Below are 24,610 nucleotides of genomic sequence, written 5' to 3'. Positions count from 1 at the left end.
TAATTTGGAATATATTTTTCTGTAGGCAGTGGTATGGTTTTTTTTTTGGCTATACAGCTAGTCCATAAGAGCCGATTTAATCTATAATGTAACTTACATATAAAGCTACTGCTACTCATTATATAAATGTTTCAGTTTTAGATAATATTTGTATGTTTATGTGTTTCAGTTTCCGAAGGACTTTACACTAAAAAATCTTGAGGCAACGAATTATCTGTATTTTACAAATGAGTAAACCAAGGCAGAAAGGTTCATTCAATTGAATATTTAATAAACCCTATATTCCAAATACTGATGATACAAATAAAAATCTGAAGCAGGCCTGTCCTGGGTCATGTGACTATTAAATCAGAGCCATGACTCAGTTTTTTGATTTCAAGTTCACTATTCTCTGATATAATTAAGAATAACTTAGAATAGGATGATGAATTATGAATATCATTTCTAAGGGAATACGTATGCTAATATATTCCATTAGAATCTAAGCTCCTTGAGGCCAGGGATTGTTCCAGTCCTTGTACTTATATTAATAGTGCCTGGTGCTAACTCAGTGCTTAATTAGCACTTGATTGATTTTTAGCAGAATTGGGAGCATCCTTTGCCCAGTTGTCCCCATTTCCAAACTGCTGCCATATTCAAAAGCATGGACAAAAGTATCGCCAGATTATATTTTGGCAACTACCAGTACTTATTTTTAGACATGGCTATGTTGTAATGCTTACATTTGAGGCAAATAATGCCTATGGAAAATGAAATGTCTTCTGTTATTAACTATACCTTATGAAAAGGGAAGGAACCTTTTATTTCACAAAAAAATGCAACAAAAGGAAATAAGCTATAATACCAAAAATAACTTCCTTTTGTATCTTGACTTGAGATACTTCTAATTTACTTTTGCAAAAGCAATGGAGCTCAGTGTATTCTGGGGCCAGCTCTGCCGCAACAGATGGCTGGGTCACTTCAGGTGGGCCACTTCAACCCTTTGAGCCTCAGTTTCTATATCTGTCAAACAGATGACCTCTAAGGATTCTTTTCCTACTTTTGAAATCCTATGATTTTTGTAGTAAACTTATTTGGAAAAACAAAGCAAAACCAGACTGTGGAATTGAAAATGTACTAACTCGTTAGGTTTTTTTTAATAGGCAAAAACTTGTATTTATAACTAAATCATTTTTAAAGCTTATCTTTCCAATGATTAGCCCTTTATTTCAAGATAATTTATTTATTCTTATAGGTGATAAAAACCAGCAGACTTCCTCACAAAAAAGTAACAATACACTGACTCAACCATGAACCTTAAGTATAAAAATAAGATGATCTCCTTTCCAAGAAGGCTTCTTTATCCCTCTTAAATTATACTTAATAAAGTTACCATAAAATTAATCACAAATTCAAGGCTTATTTCAAAATGAATTTGTGTTGTGTTTGTGAAATACTGTACAATTCATACCATGAGATATGTAATACTATCTCAAATTACATCAGAAAAAATTTATCATGCCTATAAATTGGACATTTTGTATCAGTTATAACTTCCTTCTTCTGGATGGGTCACTTCGTTTTTTGTAAGGGAAGGGGGGCAGAGAGCATGCCTAAATTAAGAATCTTTAAAATGATGGAATATATGTAGGGGGAAAAGGGGAAACTAGAGTTAGAAAGAGCAGGTTCTTTTTTCTCCTTTAGTAGCTGGTCTCATAATTATAAATGATCATATCTTAACACTGGAGGAAACTCAATCCCTCAGTTCATTCCACTTTTAGAGAACTTTTGACAGTTAGAAAGTTGTTCTACCTGTTGCACTGTTCTCTTCCATCCACTAGTCCTGGCTTCAAAGATATGAAGTTGGCTAACATGTCTTCTCTCAAGTCTTCTCTGCCAGGCAAAATATTAAGGGAAGATACTTTTTCTACACTGAGGACAAAGGCACTCAAGCTGCTTACATACTCATAAAGTTTACGAAACTAGACTTAAAAATTATAACCACTTTTTCATTTTCCCCCAAGAGTAACTATGCTAGATAAGGTTATAAACAAAATTCTGATTTACTACATATAGAACCTGTGGAGAAAATGAAGGCTTGAAAATGTTTATGAGTTTAATAAGTATTTCACATTTATTTACAAAGTTAAGCCACATAGGGCAAGAACAAGATACTACTTTAGCCACAATTCTTTTAATAAAACTTTATAGCTTCTCCCTTTGGCCTAGTTATAATTAATATAACGTTGCTCTTTCTCATTTTATATAAAATAAGTTACTTTGGAAATCAAATTCCATATAATAAAAATATAGCACATCAAATATGTAAAAGAAACTGATTCTTCAACAAACCTGAAGGAGACTAGTACTTCAACTTGCAAAATACATATTTGAAGGATAGAAATTAGAAATACCTAAAAACTACCATCTAATACAGAAGACCCTACCAATAAACTATGTCCAATATTTAGTATCTGGTTCTCCCAGTCTATCCCAGAATTATATAAATTGTAAACAATCAAATTATGTTCTTGGATTTTCTCAAGAACCCTTAATTATTCAACAGAAAAGTATATCCAAAATACACAGCACTAAAATTTATACTCAGCACAGTTTAATATTTCTATGATGCCTCAATCATAAAATGATTAAAAGCACAAAGTGGTTACTAATTCTGTAAGGCTTAGTAGGGGTTCAAAAAAAGGAATTCTGGTCTTTGAATCATTAAAAGTCATTTTAAAAAGTTATGTCCAACTTCTGTGTGAATTTTCCTTTAGTCTAGATTGGAGTAGGGTTAGTATTGGCTACTGTAGATTTCAATTTTCAGAGAAACAGAATGTAATAACAAACTAGATTTAATATCACTTTTCTAATGATTTGGAAGACTCTGGTGTCAAGAATATAAAGTACCACTGTAGATTAATGAAGACAAAAACATCAGGCTGAATTCCACTTACCCTGAATTCTCTGAATATTCTTTGAATATTACTTTTTAAGACATGCATCCTAACTGTAATCCTGCTATATATTTGCTTTTCTCACAAAAGGAAAATTAAGAATATGTTCCCTCTGTAAACTTACACATATGTTCTTTCAGTTTTCTGACTGTTTGGATTCTGAATAAAGAGTTTACTATGTATTCTTTCCTCTCAAGTATAATGTAGTAGGATTTACAGAATCATGAAATAATTCAAGTACAAGACTGTTACTAATTCTTTGGTGTTAGGAGGGTCAAAGAACATACTCCTTAACATATTATGAAGGCTTGGCATACAAAGCAATTTTTTTTTTTTTTAAGCTTTTAGTGGCAATTCTGTATTCATAAGTAACAAGGAAGCAAAACCAACAAACATGTCAAATTTAAACTAACCCATGACTGGCTTTTGTAGTTTATCAAAGACTCAAAATACAATTAGAAGAATTGTCATCCTGAAGACTAGAAATATAACATAAAGGGATGACTGGCTTTTGTAGTTTATCAAAGACTCAAAATACAATTAGAAGAATTGTCATCCTGAAGACTAGAAATATAACATAAAGGGATGAATTTCAACTCCTACATACAAGTTACAACTGTCTTCATTATACAGTAGAGCACCTGAGTCCAAGACCTACAAGATGGAATAAAAGTGACAGTTTTTCACCAATATTACCAAACATGTCAGTTCAAGTCACACGATAGTTCAAATCAGACACGTTCAATCCACTTTGCTGTTTTGAATGTAAAGCATTATAAATATTAGTTTACTAGTATCTGAAAGGATGGAAACAACTCTGTATTAGAACCAACCAATCAGTCATTAATCACAGTAGGGTTAGCTTATGGACAAACATCCCATGTAACTCCCACAGAATTACACTTTTGTTCAACTGTTCATTAAGCTGTACAGGCTGGGCCATACCGTGTTTCCTGGCCTGTCAACTTGATTCCTGGTACTTCTGCATATGCTGAGCTGAGCATGAAGAGGCCACTTCTAAGTTCTTCAGCTGCTTCTCAGTGAGCATGAAGATGCTCCAGGGTCTCCTTGGACAGGGTGATTATATGCACCTGTTCAGATGGTGAGGTTTCCATCTGGCTGTCCATCATATTGAGACTCTGGATGTGCTCAGTTTGGTCATGCTGAGCAGAAAGAATCAAACCCTGCAGGTGTTCTGGCTGCTGAGTGAGTACTGTCAGGTCAGCGGCTTGGTCAGCTGCCATGTTCTGGGTACCTTCCGTTGTGACAATGCTGATTCCTTGACTATGACTAGGCATGAAATTGATGTTATGGACTGAGTCCGTGACTAGGAGTTGAATTTCTTGCTCTCCAGAGGTGGAAAGTTGATACTGCTGGAGATGGAGAATATTCCTAACTTCTTCTGGGTTGCTGCTGCTGGGAGCACTAGGAGCTTCTGGAAAGGGTTTTTCTTTGCTATGGATTTTGAAGTGAGCCTTTAAGTTGTCTAAACGTGCAAACTGCAAATTACACTCAGGGCAGGAAAAAGGCTTTTTGCCTGTATGTAATATACAGTGTCTCCTCTTAGCACTGGAATCAGAGAAGGATTTCCCACATATGCCACAAGAATATGGCTTTTCTCCTCTGTAAAAAAACAAAAAACAGAAACACACACAATTTACATTTTACAAAACATTTCTCAAAACTGAGTTTGAATTTTTGGGGTGGCAACATGCTATAGCCCCAACAGTACTTGACTAGGAGGCAGGAGGCACAGGTTCTAGTCTTGGCTCTGCTACTGTGAGACCTTGGACAAGTCTTTTAACTTCTCTCAGGCTCCTCATTTCTAAAAAATAAGGACGTTGGATGAGAATATCTCCTTACTGCTAAAACATTAAGATTGTAGGAAATGCATCATCATAGCCTTAATTCACAGAGATAACCCAAATGTTGATATCGTAACAACCCCATGAATATGATCAATGTTACTATAGTAAAAAAGCTTTTGAGCAATACCCAAATATGTATATTGAAAAAATTACAGTATATTGGAAAAATCCAGTCTAAGACTAATTTGGATGAATAGAATAAAAATATTCTATGCACCCTTATTTTTTTAAATTGTAGGCTTAAATTTTGAACTGGCAGTATTTCTGCAAACAAAATTTAGAATTTCATTGTTGAAAAATCCTATTGGAATAATACTTTCAGAAGGCTTTTTATATATGACAAATATCTGAAAAACCATACCGATGGATTCTGATGTGTGTTTGAAGAGAACTTTTTGCTGTAAAAGACTTGCCACAGATTTCACAAGTAAATGGCTTTTCACCTTTAAGAAAAAAGAGAGAAGTATTGTGAAATATATTACAGTCCAAGCAATTACTTCAACTATCAAGAATAAAAAGATTTTGCAAAAGGCAAACAAGCTTCAACAGGCATTCATTAAAAACACACATTAAGTGTTGAAGGTGCTATGGAGAATACAAAACAATTAGATCATATAGTTTTCCTCCCCTAAAACTATTAGTTGAAGAGACTAGTATGTTTATGACAATGCACGACAACATGCAGTGGATCAAAAGTCTTAAAGTGTAATTAAGCTGAATAGCTTAAAATTGTATAATATACCTGATTCCTAAATTTTCAGAAAGAGAGATAGAAAGAGGGAGAAGAGGAGGGAGAGGGAGAGAGAGGGAGGAAGGTGGGAGGAGGAGAGATAGAGGAAGAGAAAAAGAGAGAGACAGAGAGAAAGCAGCTCAGCAGCCTTTCACATTCAGTCCTCCACCCACACTAAAAAAGGAGGGAGAAAGTGCTTATTATTTCTCTTCTTTGGGGCCAAATGTGGTCATTAAAGTTTCATGGCATTCAGTTTCAATGGCTTTGTTGCTGAGTGCTTTCAATTTATAATACTGTAATTAGTGTTCATAATGCTTTCATGGATCTTACTTTATTTTGTATCTATTTATGTCTTCCCATGATTTTTTATATTTTGACCATGTAGTAATATTCTATAACCTTCATATATTAGAACTTGTTTAGCTATTATCAACTGATATGCATTTACTCTGTTTTCAATTCTTTGCTATTACAAAAAGTGCTGCTATAAATATTCTGATAATTGAGGTCTTTCTTTGATTCACTGATCTCCTTTAAGGCATAAGTCTATAAGTAGGATCTTTGAGTCAAATGGTATGGACATTTTAGGCACTTAATTTGCAAAATTCCAAACTGCTTTCCAGAATAGCTGGAATAGTTTGCAGTTCTACCAATATTGTCTTTCCATTATTCCATCTTTTTGTCATATTCAGTAATCTGCTGGGTGTAAACTTGAGTTGTTTTATCTATCAACAGTGAGATGGAACGATTTTCCATGATTGCTAATAGTTTGCAATTTTTGTGTCTTTTCTTTTTAGGTGTGTTTCTTGTATACAACAGATTGTGGGTTTTGGTTTTTTATCTATTTCAACTCCCTTTCACTTTACTGGACAATTCAGTCCATTAACATTTAAGTCATGAGTGGTGAGCTTGTGCTTTTCTCTACATTTTTTTGGGGGGAGGGGGAACTGCTTTCTTAAAACATTTTTAATTCTTTTCTCTTCACTTGACATTTTGTCTCTATGGTCAGTTTTGTTTAAAATACTAGAAGCTATTCTATTCCCCCAGGTGCTCTCCTCTTTCTTCATTTCCATTTACCTTTTAAAATCCTAGTTTTGGGGTTTTACTTTTAAAATTATTGGCATACTTCTTTTCTTCCTTTATCCCTTCCTTTATTTTCTTAATTAAGTGACTCCAACTCTAGCTGTACTTTGCTGGAGGAGGAGAGGGTTCTGATAGACTTTGCTGGCAAAAAGAAGGAACTCAAAATGGGCTCTAGGCATAAGCTGTTAGATGGTGCTCCTGTTCTGAGAGCATGGAGACTGGAGCTTCCAGCTTCTTGTGGAAGTGCTTCCACAAGTTAAGTGCTGTAAGGATTATCTTTCTCTGGTGTTTATAAAAATTCCGGGGGGGGGGGGGGGGGGGGGGGGGGGGGGGGGGGGGGGGGGGGGGGGGGGGGGGGGGGGGGGGGGGGGGGGAAGGAGGAAGGGGGAAGGGGAGGAGAGAAGGGAGGCTATCTTCTTTGTTTTCTGTACTTTTAGCTGTAGTTGTATCTAGCTTTTACCTTTTCAGTCTAGAAGGTTGAAGAGATTTGGAGAAATTTGTTAGTCCCTCATCTTGAAAAAAATTACTTATGGAAATACTGGATAACTGGAGCCCTACCTAGATAGTGATTTATCTAAAAATGTGATCCATTTTTGCAAGAGAATATTATTAATAGTAAAAAGCAGTGTGACCCTAGACTATGGTAATAATAGTATCTACCATTTATATCACTTTAAGGTTTGTACAGTGCCTTATATGTTACCTCACTTAATTCTTACACCAGATCTTATTAGGTAGGTGTTATCACCACCTCTCAATGGAGCAGGAAATGGCAAACCCATTTCAGAAGGGTTGGACTACATCAAAACAATCCCTTCTAGCTCCTAAATCCAATTATTGTGGATCATTCAGAATGAAATATTTCATTACTTTAGAGTTATATTATAGAGGTGTTCCATTTTTTGAAATAAACTGAAGACTGTGAATTGGATTTAATAGGCTTCTCAAATTGTCAACATAATTGACAAAAATTCCCTCACTTAAAATGTTATTTATAAATAAATCATTTCATCTCAGGAAACAGTCTACCATTTTCTTAATAAACACACTCTTTCTTCAACCCTTTCCACTTTCTTCTATTATTTGTTTTTCTCTGACAGCTTCTTTCTTTATCTTGCTTATTTTTAAAAACTAACAGTGGCATTTCAAACTGTATCACAAAGTAGTAATCAGCATAAAATCAACTGGCAGGTAGAGAGCACAGAGGACAGAATACTGGCCCTGGAGTCAGGAAAACTTGAGTTCTGATCCACCTCTGACACTTACTAGTTGTGTGACCCTGGGGCAAATCACTTAACCCTGTTTGCTCAGTTTCCTTATCTTGTAAAACAGTTGGAGAAGGAAATGGCAAACCACTGCAGTACCTTTGACAAGAAAACCCTAAATGGGATCATGAAGAGTCCTAAGTGATTGCAAATGGCAAAACAACAAGCAGATGAATGGAACAGACTAGATAAGGAAGATTCAGAAATAATAATCTGAAAAAATTACTTAAGGAAAAAAAACCCTCTGAAAAAAATTGCAGAAAAATTAGCAATCTGGCAGAGATTAAGCTGAAACCAAAATTTTATGCCACATTTCACACTAACTTCAAAATGAACATGCAATCTGAATATTTCGGATCATACCATAAAAAATTTGAAAAAGAAACATATCTTTTATAGTAATGGGTAGGACATGAATTCCTAACAAAAGAGGGATAAATACAATTATAAAAGATCAAATAATTTTGATTACATAAAATTAAAAACTTTTGTACAACATTAATAAATGTATAAGATAATAATAAATAAGATAAAATAAGAAAGGAAGCAATTAGTTAGGGAAAATATTTGTATCAAGTTTCTTGGATAAGGCTTTAGTATTTAAAACATAGACAACTAATAGAAATGTATACAATTAAAATCAATTTCCTGATGGCTAAGTGATTAAAAATATTGAGTTCTTATAAGAACTGCAAACTTGAAAAAATGCTCCAAATCACTAGACGTAAGAGAAATGTAAATCAAAACATTCATGAGGTCTCACCCAGCAAACTGGCAAAGATGAAAAGTGATGGAAATAGGCACTTAGACTATTAGAAATCACTTGGAAGAGCTACAGAAAAGCACACAAATGCAATGATGATAGACCTATGATGTAGTACAATCATTCTTGAAAGCAATTTCAAATTATGTAAAAAAGTGGCTGAAATTTCTATGGGCAGTGAAAATTTCAGAGTCAGGCATGATTATTAAAAGGAAAGGCTCCATATATACACTAAAATTTCCAGAATAGCACGTTTTATGCAAACAAAGAACCAAAAACAAAGTTGCTCATTAACTGGGAAATGACTAAACATATTTTGATACATGAATGTAATGGAATATTACTGTGCAAAAAAATTCTGAAATCTGATGACTACAGAACAGCATGGAAAAACTTACTTATTCTAAGTGAATTATGAAGAGCCAAGAAAACAATATATATGATTATGATAATGCATATGAAAGAACCACTACCATAAAACAATGAAAATTAATGCTGCAGAATTTCAAAGAACAAGTTTGACGAAAAAGAAGCGTTATGAGAAGATATCTACCCTTACTCCTTTGAATAGTGGAAAGGGAATGGGAATCCAGAGATGTGGAACACTGTTTATAATGTCATAATTTTTCAATGTATGGTCATGGTCAGTTTTGCTGAATATTCTTTTTTTTTAAGTTCTTTTTACAAAGATGATTTGGGGGAATGAATTAGGGCATATAAAACAAAATGAAGCAAGAAAAATTTATTTTAAAAGAAAGAAAAATGGACCAACTTCACCAAGCTATTTTAATAACCAAGCTATAATAACAACTATTTAATAATAAATATTTAACTAAAAATAATTCAATAACACCAAGCTAATTTAATAATAAATTTTTTCAATAATTTCAATATCAATTTTAATAATTAATAAACAATAATTTAATAATTAAAATAAATAATGTTTAATAATAAAAATTTAAAAATTGAATTCCAAATTCTTTCCCTCCTTCGTTGCTTTCTCCACCTCCCAAAGCTATTAAAAAAGAAACAATTTATAGCAAAACTATTAAAAACCAAACAATTTATAGCAACAAAAATGGAGAAACAAACAACTATAAGTGTCATTTAGGATATTGCTTAATCTTGCTGGTGGCACAAGGAGTCATGTTAAGTTATTGATTATTCTTGCTGACTAAAGCCAAAACCTAAATTTTTATAGACAAGAATGGGCATTGCCAGGATGGGGAAAATCGTTCAATTATCTATCAAGTGTAATGGGCTGAGGTCTGAGTTGATGCACTGAGGTCCCAAGTAGGTGAGGCTAAATAGTAATTGGGCTATACTCTATTAATATACATGATTGGATAAAGAATGGTCCCTGCCCACTCTCCGTGCAAGTCCTGATGTGTTGTAGAGGAAATGATGATTTTGGTGGGTGGAGGCAGAGAGAGACGGGAAGAGAAGCTGGGAGAGATTGGCCTGGGTTCCATACTCCTAGCTGCTGCTCGTGTGGCTGCTGGTCTAGCTAGCTTCTTGACTCAGCTGCACACATTGCTATTGCCAATTCCCTTCCACCTCTGATCTTTCTTCACTGAGAATAAAGACTGACGATTTTCCCCTAACCTGAATTCCTGACTCCGGCTGATTTTAAAATACGTGATCTTCACAATCAAGTAACTATAGTAGGCAAAACACTACACTAGGGATAAGGTGGGCAAAGAGGGGATTAATAATGAATGCTGAAGTAGCACATACAGCTTCCACTCACATAAAGCTTACAACTAGCAGGCATTATTAATACCAGTTCACATTCTATACTAAATACTTTTCCTGCCCTTAAAGAATTTTGATCTTAAGGAAACAAGTCTGATGTTTCTCTAATTATCCATAGAATAACAAAATTTAAGTAGTTAAAAATAAAATATATGTGATAAAATAGTTAACTTCAGTTAAGGTGAACTTCAGTCAAGGTAAAGAACCGGGATAGCTGACTAATCTTTTCAATACATTTCTGTGATTTTGCGTGGTTTCACATGTATAACTGATATCATACTGCATGTCTTTTCAACGGGTGGGGAGGGGCAAGAGTTTGGAACTCAAAATTTTTAAAAGATGCTAAAAATAAATAAAACAATTAAAAAGTACATTTCTGTGAAGGTTCAGGCTAAACGGTTTTCCATGTAGTCCGGCTTTATCCATTCATCTTTCTTGGTTCATGGCAGGGTCCTGCCCCTTTTGTCATTCAGCTCCATAGGATCAGAACTTAATGTTAGATGGGGCTTTCCATGATTCCTAGTCTCCTTCCTCTGAGGTCCTTATGCAGATTCTTAGATTGCTATTCAATCATCTCCTCCTCCTAGTCCATTTATATGGTTTTCAAGTCATGATTCTAAGTATTTAAAAAACCTCTTCAATTTTCAAGATTCTTCTTTCCTACAAGTATTTTATCTAGTCAAGTCAATCTGGATGCAAATATGTAAGAAGATAATCTTCTATTAACCAATGGAACTAGAAGAGGAAAAATGTTCAAAATAAAGAAAACTAGCTGACTTTTTTCCATTTTAGTTGCTAAAAGCTAATTGTACTTACTTAAGTCATGTAGTAAGGAATACCCTTCAGATGGTACTTTTTTTAATTAGGAAGAGGAAAACAAATTCTTTCATTCTCATGTAAAATCATGAAGAATTTCCTAATACTATAACATACAGAACTATTTGGTGGCGTGCTTTTTATACATGGGAGGCATCGTATAAATGCATGGAGATGGGAGATGGTGTGTTTTGAAGAGAGAGAGAAAGCCAGTTTGGCTGGACTACAACTTGGGAGGATGATAAATAGCTAATGAGTCTGGAAAGATAAGTTAGGGCCAGGTGATAAATTAGGGCCAGGTTGTGTAAGGCTTTAAAAGCAGAGTTTATATTTTATCTGACAGAAAAGGAAGCCATTGGAAATTGGTGAAGAAATCACATGATCATATCGAGACTTAAGAAAAATTATATTGATAGCAGTATATAGAACAAACCCAGACAGGGAGAGGCTTGAAGTGAGAGAACTAATTAGGATGTAGCTGCAATAGGTAAGGACAGATGAGAGCCTGAAAGCAAGGTAGCAGAGGTATCAGGAAAGAAAAAGAGTTGTATTGGAGAGATAGAAATGGCAACATTTGGCAATTGATTGGATAAGTGAGGGGAGGGAGAGTGAAGTGTCCAAGATAATGCCAAGATTATTTAACTTGAGACTGGAGTAATAGTGGTGGCCTGGGACAAAAATAAGTAAATTGGGAGGAGATAGAGAATCCAGGCAGGAATGGAAGTAAATTTTCAGATGATGAATTTAATGAAATAAAAGTGGATGGAGAGGCTTAAATCTCATTAGAAAGATGCAAATAGTATATAAGGACATTAAAAAGAGAAGTGGTAACCATTAGGAGCCAGAAAAGGTTTCACAAGAACATGGTATGCCAAACAATAATCAACTGAATGAATTAGGAATGCTTAACATGGAAAAGAGAAAATTCAGGGGAGAAAGGATAGCTCATGGTATAATAAAAAGGGTGCTAACTTTGGAAAACATTAACATGATACTATTTATGTTGATTCTGTTATTTAATGCATAGCCACAGGAAAATCACTGAACTCTGAACCAGTTTTCTTATCTGTAAAATCAGGAGTAGATGCTTAAGGTCTCTGCCAGTTCTAGATCTGTGATCGTATGGTCTATTATTCCATATTCAATATCTGAAGACCAATCATGTGGAAGAAAAATATACTTGTTCTGCATGGCCTTAGGAAGAAAACCTAGGAGCTATGGTCAAAGATACAGACACAAGTTTAGGCTTTATATATAGTCATTTTATATATATATAGTCATTAATTAGGTTGTATAAGAAATTCTTATTCAGGTGTTACAGATTTTTCACTCAGATTCTGAGAATTCTAGGCTATCTTGTAAGGAATTGGGAGTCACTGGTAATTTTTTAATTTAGCAAAGGAGTGACAAAACAAAGGATATTTATATAGACTGAATTTTACAAAGCATTTAATTGACAATCTAGGATTACTCCTCTCTCTCTATTTTATAGATTAAGAAAAGGAGCCTCAGAGATCATGGATTAATTCTGCCTAGGTGGAACAGTTGATAAAACACTAGAATTAGAAGGGAGCTTTGAGAACCTCTGGTCTAAACTCATCATTTTAAATATAATGAAACTGAAGGGGATTCAGAGAGATGGACTTGCTTAAAGTCATACAAATGTTTGAGCTAGGATTAAGATCTGACAGAGACTAGTGCGATCTCATCTCCTACCCCAAACAATCAAAAAACCGCAATGTCTTCGAAAGATCAATATGATGTCAGTATGTGATATGGAGTACAGAGTAAAAGGTAACCAAAATTCAAGTCAGGAGGCTACTGTGGTAGTACAAGTTTGAGGTGAGGTAGGTTTGTGCTAGAGTTGAAGCATGGAATAGAGAATTGAAATATGAGGCATTTTCAATAAGACTTGGGACCAAAGTAAGATTCAAAATCTGTTATTGTTGGTTTTTTTTAAAGATCAGACAGTGCCAACAATAAAAATATTTCAGATTTAAAGTGACTACAAAAATTCATGATTAAAAATGAGTGATATCCCAAATTAGGAAAAATTTCTATTTGAAATCCACCCTGCCCCAAAAGTTACCAAGCCCAACACTTTTAACTTTGCTTACCTTAACATAAAAGGTTTTGAGTTTCTTTTATCACTCCTATCTCCTTTCGTTGCTCAAAGCTGACTTTCCTGGAGGTGGTAGTGCTCAACTATTGAGTAACAAGAAGTGTTGTTTCTAGGGGGAAAAATTATTTGAGCGATTCTTACTGCCTATGCTAACTTTGATAGTCAGCTGTACTTTCCCTCTTCTCTCCCAAATATCTTGGTAACCATGTCAAATGTGAAAAGTATTCTAAGTGGGACAATGCCTTGGCTATGATTTGTACTATTTCATGGCCTTCAGGCCTCTAATAAAATACTTTCAATACCTTATCCAGGTATGAAGGTGACTTGACCATAGGCCTCTGAAAGGCTGTATATCAGGGAACAAGTTCTGGCAGGTCTTAGGGGCTGAAAAGACGCTGAAAGGGGCTGAAAGACGCCTTTCAAAAGGACTTTGAACATGTCTACCTGAAGCCCCAGAACCAGCTTAACTAGGTTTGAAGATGCTCATCTACCAGAAGTCTGGTCATGAGGTAATGAAATTTTTGACTATAGGAAATCAGAAAGATCATCAACTAAGAGCCACTTTTTTGAATGAAGGGAGTTACACTCTTTCAGTAGTAGAATACCCAAACAGATAAAAAAATGACTCCATAAAGGAAGAAATCTATTACCAATAGGAATGCTTCAATAAAAATGATGACTAAAGTAAATATATTCTTAGGGGACTACTAATGTTACAGATAACCTTATATTAAGACAAACAAACAAAAATCTCACCCTTTTCTATGGACAGATGCTGCCAGAATTAGGCTGGATGTTGGAATCCTAATAAGCTAGGTAGTATAGGCATTATACCTATTTAAGGGATGGGGGAATTGGGATTAAGTGGTTTGTCCCTGGTCACATTACAGCAGAATAAAGATTTGAACCCAAGTCTTCGTGACTTCAAGTCTAACAATGGATTCTAATACAATGGACAAGACTGAATATTCCAACAAAATATATCACACATTACCTGTGTGTGTTCTTAGATGTTTCTTTAACTGAGATACATCCATGAATTTGCGATGACAGTGGTTACATTCCGGCAATGAATGGCCTTGTCGCAATAATAAAAAAAGTGTCAGTGCATGTATGTTTCCCCTGTATTTCTTCAGTGATCTGTGTTAAAGCACTTCCCTGCAAAATAACCACTTTAATATAATACTTTAAAAAAACAATGACTTTCATTATTTCTGAAATGATTTCTATTTCTCTTTATCCTTTATTTCAGTTAACTCAATCTGAGTTAATCCAATCTGAGCTGCCTTAAATGAACTTCTTCCACCTTTCATCTCTGAAACCTGGGAGGGACCGAAGCCAATGACCTCACCATTCTCAACCAACAATTTACTTTTTCTGCTGTTGGCAGATGAATGTAGGTGAGAAATAAGAACCAAATAAATCAAGGATAGAAACAACAGGGGCTAAAAGCTACTGAGGACTTCTTTAGAAGTAACTATTTATAGTCTGCCTATGCCCCATGGTCCAAATAGTATGTAATAATAAACTAATGAAAAAAACAAGCTATACCATGTCAATGAAGGCCTAAGTAATGAACAAGTTTAAGGTATTCCTTAAAGATGAAAGAGCTAAAAAAGTAGAAGGGGAATGGTATAGCATACTACAATACAGTATCTTAATATTATGGAAGGTAGCTCAGATTTCTTTGGAAACAAATACCAATTCTATTTATTATTTGCTTAGTTCTATTTGGGATACCAAAACTATGCTATTTTTCTTTATTTCACCAATGCAGATTTCTCCAAAAATCTTTGTACCTGTATGAACTCGGTAATGACTCTTCAGCTGTCTTTTCTGGCTGAAATACTTTCCACATTGATCACAGGTAAAAGACTTCTGTCCTGGGTAGGGATGAGAAAGGAAGATGGGGGAAGGAGGAGATTAAAAAAAAAACAATAAAATTCAGGGAGAAACCATCCTACCACTGGGAAAGGTCCATTTCATCTAATAGGGAAAAGTGATTCTCAATTACACCACCATGCTCAATGTTATACAGAATTTATGGATATTTAACACTAAAAACTTTACAGTTTGAAAGACATTATTACATATTATTCAATAGGCATAAAGACATTATGGTTAATACTGAGGCTGGAGAATTCAAGTAGTTATAATTCAAGTAATTATAATATAATATGGATATAAAATCCATAAAGAAATGGATGGCTTTTAGGTTATCAGTTTGATTTGACCAGAATATGGTTAGTTACCTGTGTGCAGGCTCATGTGCTCCAGTAGAGAATGTTTTGTAGTTAAAGCCTTATTGCAAACAGTACAGGTATATGGTCGTTCCCCTGTGTGCATCCTTGTGTGAACCTGCAATGAGTGCTTCTGGGCAAAACCTTTTCCACACTCATTACATTTGAAAGGTCGTTCCCCTAAAGCAAGTCCAAAAATAGAATATAAATTCAGTCCAAACATGTATTTAAATACCCATCAGGCACAAGACACTCAGAAACATTTCAAAAACAAAAATGGGGGAAAAAAACAAAAGGAAAAAAAAAAATTCAGACCAAGCATCAAAAAGCTAAATCTAATAGGCTTATGAAACACAAGTATGAAACTAACTATAAAAGATTCAAAGGATCAAAAAGACGTCAACAGTGTTATGAGAGACAAAAGAAAATAGAGACCACTTGTAACTGAGGGCTTTGGGAAGGAATGAAGGAAAAAGATTTTGCAAGGTCCCTTGAAGGACAAGAATGGCAATAGTCAAAGAAAGGTTGGGGGAGTGTTTGGTTTCAGGTAATGGGAATGGGGAAGCAGAATTGTAGTGGAAAGAGTGTTCAATTTGAAGCTACTATATGTTATGAAATGAATAGTGACAAGAAAAGGTAAGATGAGTAAAGCATTAATAAAGTAGGCTAACACAAATAAGTATGCAAGGGAAATAAATGCAGAGTTAATTAGAAAGAGAAACCAATTTTCTTAATGATGACAATAACGTTAAAGAAAACAATTTTGAAAGAGTTCAAAACTCTGATCATCAGGGACTAATTATGTTGCTAAAAAGGAAGAGGATTCATTAAGATATGAAGCTAAAAGTCTCTGGATTTAAAAGTTCTATCCTACTGTGATCCTAAATGATAATGGAAACTATGGATATTGACAAAATTGCTAAGGGAGAGAATACACTCAGAGATGAGTGCTTAGTATCCAGCTTTGAGAGAAGACAAGGAACCAGTAACAGAGACTAAGAAGGAACTATCTCCATGATAGAATCTGGGAAAAAACTATGGATAGGATGATAAATAGGGTTAAAATATTGCAGAAAGGTTGAGGAGGATGGGGAGCAGGAAGCGTTTACTGGAGTTCACAGTTATCTTTGTCAGAGCACTTTACACAGATTAGGAAGGAAGAAATAGGTGGATGGTAATGTGGTAGAAAACTGTCTTCTAGGAGCTTAGCAATTAAGGGAAAGAGATAAATATTGGTAGTTTGAGTGGTTGGCAGGGTCAAACAACAAAATTCAACCAAAAACGTATTAAGTATTTAGTACACTTAAGACATTATGTCCTGAAGAAGCTTATTTCCTACTGAAGATCAAGGATGAATCTTTTAAGATACAGAAACCTAAGCATGTATACACATGCCCATGCACATGGAAGGTGTCAGACATGGTCCCAGAGGTGGCCTTCAATATAAAGGGCTTAGCTTTGGCAAAAACAAAGTGACTAACATTCTCAACTAATCAGTTAAATGCAGGGTGTAAGGAATTAAACAAACAAAAAATTCTGACAAGAAAGCATTATACCTGTATGACTTCTCTGATGGATTGCTAAAAAGTGATTGTACTTAAACACTTTGCCACATTCCTTACAGCAAGCCTCAGAACCAGGACGTTTTCTTCTTCCAGATACTCTCTTGGCTGAATACTGATCATCTTCATCCCCAACAAGTTTGTAATCTTTAAGTTTAACAGATCTCTGAATTCTACGCTTGCTATAGCGGCTCTGACTGCCTTGTACATCCTGGGACTTAGGATCACAATTCTCATCTTCTTCTGTGGGCATTTCCACAGTGCTTGACCCACAAGCACGCTCAGATTCTTCCACTTCTCTTACTGGGATCTGTTCATCTGTTATATTATTGCTTTCTTCTACTGTTTTTGACATAGAGTTTTGCTTATTTTGAACAGAATTATTTTCTCTGAGCTGAATGTCTTCAAGTGAAGCCATTTCTGATTTTACTGCTTGAAAATTTTTGACTTTTCTTGGTCTCCCTCGTTTTCGCTTTGGAAGATCATCATTTTTCTTATTAGAAATAACAACTACTGGAGCTCCACCAGTGGTCAAAGAAGTTGGATTTGTTGAGTTATGATTGCTTTGATAATCAGTATAAGCATTTACTAAGTCATACACTTTTAAAAATTGAGCAGTAGCCAATATTTGCTCTGTACTTTTTTCACTGGCATGAAGATAACCGGTATAGATAAATTCCAGCAGGATACTAAATGTATCTGCTAACATACCTTCCAGCATATAAATGGACTGGCCTATCTCACCTTCTTCTGCAAACATCATTGAGAAATACTCACTACTGGCAGCAAGTAAAGCTTTGTGGGCCCGGAAATGTACGTTTTCCACTATTAGAGTGATATCACAGAGAAAGCCTTTTTTCCTTTGTTCTTCAAAATTAGCCAGAATGGTACCACTATGAGCCTCTGAATATACAACAAGCTTCTCAGAAGATACTGCAGTTTCTTCTGCCATTTTTATTCCAAGCCAAAACAGACTAAACCTAAAGAAAGAAAAAGATACTTTAAACATAAAACATAGGCTTTGGTAAACTCACCAGTGGCAAAAATAAAATGGTCATGTTTTATCTGTAAGTCAGTATAAAAGAAGACTATGTAAACATGCAAACCTGTGATTCTGTCATTTTGAGGAATTCTCAGGATGAAAATTTCCTCCTATTAATGCAGATTATAACTGGGTTTACATAGACCAAGTTTAATCTCGGGGACATCTCAAAAATCATCTCCCTATATCATCTGGCCCCAATATGGTATTTCTTTAGGGAATCTCAAGATGTAGTTTGATGTAAATCTTTACTGACACAGGTAAAAGGGACTCCCCATTCCTGTGCAAACAATTCAATGTAACAAATTTTAGGACAAAATTTATTTTACCCCACAGAAAGAATGCAAAAACTCAAACTAATTAATGGGTCATTTACATTAAAAACACTTTCAATCACTCAAGAAAACTTCTGATTGATCATTACAACATGACCCCTTGCCATAATATGATACATCTCCACACTAGCAGAAACAAACCGAGCACCATTTGACCTAACCAAAGGAGAATCCCAAGTAGTGTCCAGCTTTAACGTAGAATACGCTGCTGGCCCCTTTGCTATGTTTTTCTTAGCAGAGTGCGCAAACATTATTGCTATAAACGCCATCACAACCATCCTGTTCCTAGGACCCTCCCTTACGCCAAACTTCTCCCACATCAACACTATCATTTTATGTACTCATGTTCAACTCAAACAAACATTCTGGTGACAGACACCAGGTCTTGGCTTTTTATTACTACCTAATTATTTGGATTCTTATGGAAGGGAAATGAAATTGACATTTCTAAAGAGGCTTCCTACTCCCTAAATGTCAAAATGAATTACACCGCAGGAGATAAATCCTAGGAAATTGCCGGAGGCACACAAGTAAATAGCTCAGATTATACATCTAGTAAAAGTAAGAAGCCGGTATCTGACCCCAATGATCCTGCCTCTAAACTCAATACTCATGAAAAGTAGTTTGTAGTATAGTAGATGGAAAACTGGATTTGAAATCAGTTGAATTAAAATGATTTCACAAATTCTTATATAGCAATATAGTTATTGACAAATCACAACCTCTTAATTTTGGATTCTTCATGTGTTAAATGGGGATAACATTTAAATTATCTACCTCATAAAATGGTTATGAGGGAAGTACTCTGTAAACTTAAAAAAGTTTCGAGACTAAACATTTAAAAAAGCATTAACATTTCATTTACAAATATCCATCTGTATAGAACATCAAAAATCAGAAAGTAATGTCCTAGTCCTGACTCTCTCATTACTTTATCTGGGTGACTTTTGAGTATATCATTTTATCCCTGTGCTTCAATTTCCTTAGTAAAATCACAGGGGTGAATAAGCTGGCTTCAAGATCTCTCTAGCTCTATCAATTGGAATAGAGGTAACATGCTCTGGTTTTTTATTTATCATACTGAATGTAAGATAACAGTCTGGTAGGCTATGGAGAAGAAACTCAAAAAAGTAGATAATTTCATTTTATTTTATTTTATTTTTTTTTATTTAATAGCCTTTTATTTACAGGTTATATGTATGGGTAACTTTACAGCATTGACAATTGCCAAACCTTTTTTTTTAATTTAATAGCCTTTTATTTACAGGTTATATGTATGGGTAACTTTACAGCATTGACAATTGCCAAACCTTTTTTTTTAATTTAATAGCCTTTTATTTACAGGTTATATGTATGGGTAACTTTACAGCATTGACAATTGCCAAACCTCTTTTTTTTTTTTATTTAATAGCCTTTTATTTACAGGTTATATGCATGGGTAACTTTACAGCATTAAATTGCCAAACCTCTTGTTCCAATTTTTCACCTCTTACCCCCCCACCCCCTCCCCTAGATGGCAGGATAACCAGTAGATGTTAAATACATTAAAATATAAATTAGATACACAATAAGTATACATGACCAAAACGTTGATAATTTCATTTTAGAAAGTTTTTTTTTTAATCGTAACTCCATCTATGATTTCTATGATTCTCCTAAAGAGAATTTCCTCAACCAAAGTTGATACATATTTGTTCTCAATCATAAGAGCTTTTGAGTTGCCTGAAGCATTGAAAGATTAAGCAATTCCCTCAGTCACAGAACCAATGTGTGTCAAAAGCAGCACTTGAACGCAGGTCTTTCTTTTTACACAGCTAAATTATAGAATATAATTTATTATTTATATACTATAATTTATTATTACTATATTAATCAATATATTTAATTTATATATTACTATACTATAAACAAACTATAATTTTTTATTAAGATCCAGGGTCCAGTATGACGCTAAAGAACTTCTAGTCCAAGGGTTCTTAAAGTTTTTATTTTTTTGGCATCAAGAACTCCTTTGGCAACCTAATATGCCAACGGGCCTCCCTCTTAGCATATTATCTCATTATCTAAAAATATCTGTTAAATGCATAAAATAAATCAGATTGCAAAGAAAGCCAATTATAGTGAAATACACTTATTATTTTTAAGTTTTAATTAATTTTAAGGGGGCCTCATGTGAGAAAAATAAAGCCTCTCCGTAATTTTATTGTTGAGAAAGATAAGGTGAAAGGTAGAGCGGATAAGCTGAGCCAGAAGTCGGGTTTGAGGGTTCAAATGCTAATTTAGCGCCTCTGCGATCTCACTTAATCTCTCTCGGGCTCAGTTTCTTCTTTTGTAAAACGAGACGGTGGCGACGACCCCGGCTTTCTGACCCCAAAAAGGAGTCTGTCTGAGTAACTGACGACGGTGCCCGGGACTTTTATACAAATAATTAGGGGTTTAAATTAATTACAAGGGGGGAGGGGGAAGGGTCGGGTTGACGTCACCCCCGCGGGCCCCCGCGCTGACAGCTTCCAAGGCCGGGCGCAGACGTCGGTGGCCAGGAGGGGGCTGCGACACCTCGAGGGCCAAGGGGAGCGGAGCAGGGAAAGGGGAAGGCGGCCGGGGTGGGTGAGCAGGTTACCTGGGCTGGAGCGGCGGCGCTCCCGCGGATCACCCGGACGAGGCCCGAGGCCTCCCAGAGAGGGAGGAGGGGACGGCTAGTCCAGTCGGGGCCCGCCCCTCTCCGCCCCGCAGCGGGGGCCCCGGCCCAAGGGCAGCGAGGGCAGGCCCCGACTCTGGGACGGCCCGAGCCTCAAACTCTCCGCCTCCCCAACAACCGCCCGGCCAGAGAATTAGTGTCCCGGCTTCACAAGCCCGGAAGTAGCGGCGTCCCCTCCCCCCTCAAACGTGCGTGCGTCATGACGCTCCCGCTGCGAGCACGCCGTGCGCTCCCGCTGGAAAAGGCCAGTCTCGCTGGCTCTGACTCCGAGGTGGGGGGAGGGGGCCGTTGGGAGCGCGCCCTGCATTCCCAGAGCGCTTGCGCCCGGGTCTGGGCCGCCATCCCGGGCGGGAGAGACTCGGCGTTAGGGCGGGACTGGGGCTGTGATTTCTTTAATATAAAGCGCTCAGGTGAGGTGACTTCCTCTACCTCTGCAAGCAGGTGGGCGTCTTTGTTGTCCTCCGGAGCAGACTTGCTAGGGCTTGGGCCCATGCGTTCTCTCACACAGCTCAACTTAGCATGCATAAAGTGAGCCCCCATCATGCACCGAGCCAGGGTAGCCGACCACTGTCACCACCTTGACCTCCACCCCCCCTCAGACCCCGACGCACCTATATCCCAACCCCCTGGGAGTAGCCTTGCTTCCGGCCCAGCCCCCTCAGCTGTCAGACTGAGAAACCCTAGTTCCGGAGGAGCGGCCCCGCGACGGCTCCGCAGGGCTGCCGACGGAAGCGCTTGCCGCCCAGAGCCGTGGCGCGGTCAAAGGGTCCAGCGGCTGCAACGGGCGTGATTTTAATCCGTTGAACAAATATCATTAACATCTGATGCTTTGCCAGTTTCCCTCCCAAGGACTGTGGAGTTTTCCCTTCTGACTGACTGGGAGCTGAAACTTGTAAATAGTGTCTCCCCCCTCAGGATGGGAACTTCCTGAGAGCTTGGGCAATTTTTCTATTTTATTGTATTCCCGAATGCTTAGCACAGTGTTTGGCACACAGTAAATGCTATATAAATTCTTATTCCTTACCTTTTACTCTTTCTTGTGGTACTTAGCAACTGCCACTCTGAGATCATCTTACAGGTGTAAAAAAAAAAATATATATATATATATATAATATGACATATTTATATATATATATATATTATATAATATGATATATATTTATATATTATATATAACATGACATATATTTATATATTATATATATGATATATTTATATATTATATACATAATATGACATATTTATATATTATATATTTACATATATATGACATATATTTATATATTACATATATAATATGACATGTATATATTACATATATATAGTATGACATTTATATATTATATATATGACATTTATATATTATATATATGACATATTTATATGTTTTATATATGTAGCATGACATACTTATATATTATATGTATAATATGACATATTTATGTTATATATAACATGACATATATTTATATATTACATATATAGTATGGCATATATTTATATATTACATATATAATATGGCATATATTTATATATTACACATATATGACATATTTATATATTATATATATAATATGGCATATATTTATATATATTTACATATATAATATGACATTTATATATTACATATATAATATGACATATATTTATATATTACATATAATATGACATATTTATATATTACATATATATAGTATGACATATTTATATATTACATATCTGATATGACATATTTATATGTTATATATAATATGGCATATATTTATATATGACATATAATATGACATATTTATATATTATATATATTGTATGACATATATTTATATATTGTATATATATTTACACATATATAATATGACATATATTTATATATTATATATATTAATATACACTTACATATATATAATATGGCATATATTTATATATTACACATATATGGCATATATTTATATATTACATATATAGTATGACATATTTATATATTATATATATTTACATATATATAATATGACATATATTTATATATTATATATATAATATGACATGTTTATTTATTTTATATATATAATATGACATATATTTATATATTATATATATAATATGGCATATATTTATATATTATATATATGACATATTTCTATATTATATACATAATATGACATATATTTCTATATTACATATATAATATGACATATATTTATATATTACATATATAGTATGGCATATATTTATATATATATATATATAATATGATATATATTTATATATTACATATATAATATGACATGTATTTATATTATATACATATATAATAGATATAGATACTATTCTTAGAGTTATAGAGAGAATAATTAATTTGGGAGCTGGCACTTGAAAATCCAGCTCTGTCTCATTCCAAAACCAGTGTTCTTTCCACAATGGAATGCTGCCAGACTCCTTTTAATGGATTTAAGGGGAAAAAGGATAACATCAACAATCTTTTTTGTTTGCAGAGAAGCTTTCTGTCAAAAAGCTCAAAGTACTTAATTCCCCACAGTATTCGTTAATTAGCCCCTGTGACCTGGGGAAGCCCTTCCCAAGCATAGGAAGTCTGAAAGAAAAAAGTCACTTCTTTTATTTCACAAAATGAACCATACTGTGGGGATGAATTTATTTATAGGAATCTATCTATTACTCAATCCAAATAAAATATATAAAATAAAATGAACCCATTTAGAGTAATTTTCAGAAATGTCATTCTAGCCAAAACATAGATGACACAATATATTTTACAACACTTTGATTGCATCACAGATCAAATTAAATGAAAGTAAAGGGACAAAAAAAAAAAAACAAAAACCATCTATTTTCCAAGTTTCTCTCCTTCCCTTTTTTTCCACTTAACTCCTTGCCCATAATTTTGCTCCTCTATTAAGTTAGAAGATCTTGCTTCTAGATCCATCATTCCAGGAAAAATGTCTTCAGTAAGCTTGAAAATGACATTTTTAAGAGTTTGTTTTGCTTAGAATTAAGCCTTCCTTTAATGTGGCCTCCCTCTTTCTTATTTCCTTCTCCCTCTTTCCTTTCTTGTTTTTCTGTTGTGTGTTTTCTCTTCAATCCATTTTCCAAGATTGTTTTTATGAGGTACCTTTCATTTCCCTCATTTTTGGCAGTCTTTTATTTTATTATTATTATTATTTTTTTTACAAATATCTCATTTTATTCTCATGACAATTAGGATATTTTCATAACAACATTAGGATATAGGTGCCATTATTATTATTATTATTATTCCCCTTTAAAGGTTAGATAGGGAGATTAAATGACTTGTCTGGGGTCATATAGCTAAAAGGATTTGAACTCAGATCTTCCGGACTTCAGGTGCCATGCTTTAGACATTGCATCACTTAGGTCCC

The 24,610-nt window shown here is 35.0% G+C and overlaps 1 protein-coding gene across 4 annotated transcripts; it reads right to left on the bottom strand.

Moving 5' to 3' along the window:
• Positions 1-2,661: 2,661 nt before the first annotated feature.
• ZBTB24 (zinc finger and BTB domain containing 24) lies at positions 2,662-21,369 on the bottom strand. Of its 4 annotated transcripts, none has more exons than XM_031964426.1 (7): positions 21,138-21,365; positions 17,135-18,120; positions 15,591-15,758; positions 15,138-15,221; positions 14,333-14,416; positions 5,166-5,247; positions 2,662-4,559 (listed from the first exon to the last, which is right to left on the bottom strand). In XM_031964426.1, the coding sequence occupies exons 2-7, from the start codon at positions 18,090-18,092 to the stop codon at positions 3,974-3,976; spliced, it is 1,962 nt and encodes a 653-aa protein (XP_031820286.1). In that variant the 5' UTR covers positions 18,093-18,120; positions 21,138-21,365; the 3' UTR covers positions 2,662-3,973. The 4 variants fall into 4 exon arrangements, 3 of the variants coding, with proteins under 3 accessions (XP_031820286.1, XP_031820287.1, XP_031820288.1); XR_004233636.1 differs by lacking the exon at positions 2,662-4,559 and adding an exon at positions 13,334-13,421 and having other exon boundaries at positions 21,138-21,369; XM_031964427.1 differs by lacking the exons at positions 2,662-4,559; positions 5,166-5,247 and adding an exon at positions 13,361-13,447 and having other exon boundaries at positions 21,138-21,368.
• Between the last annotated feature and the right edge of the window lie 3,241 nt (positions 21,370-24,610).

This window comes from Sarcophilus harrisii, chromosome 4, assembly GCF_902635505.1.
Source record: "Sarcophilus harrisii chromosome 4, mSarHar1.11, whole genome shotgun sequence".
Classification (NCBI taxonomy): domain Eukaryota; kingdom Metazoa; phylum Chordata; class Mammalia; order Dasyuromorphia; family Dasyuridae; genus Sarcophilus; species Sarcophilus harrisii.
The sequence above is the reverse complement of the archived record's forward strand: the minus strand, read 5'-3'. Positions and strand labels throughout refer to the sequence as shown.

Coding starts and splice junctions, on each gene's coding strand:
- ZBTB24 (XM_031964426.1), bottom strand. CDS start 18,092: ATGGCAGAAGAAACTGCAGTATCTTCTGAGAAGCTTGTTGTATATTCA. Junction 15,759..17,134: donor CCATCAGAGAAGTCATACAG/GTATAATGCTTT, acceptor GACTTGCTTTAG/GGGAACGACCTTTCAAATGT. Junction 4,560..5,165: donor ACACACATCAGAATCCATCG/GTATGGTTTTTC, acceptor GTTTTTTTACAG/AGGAGAAAAGCCATATTCTT.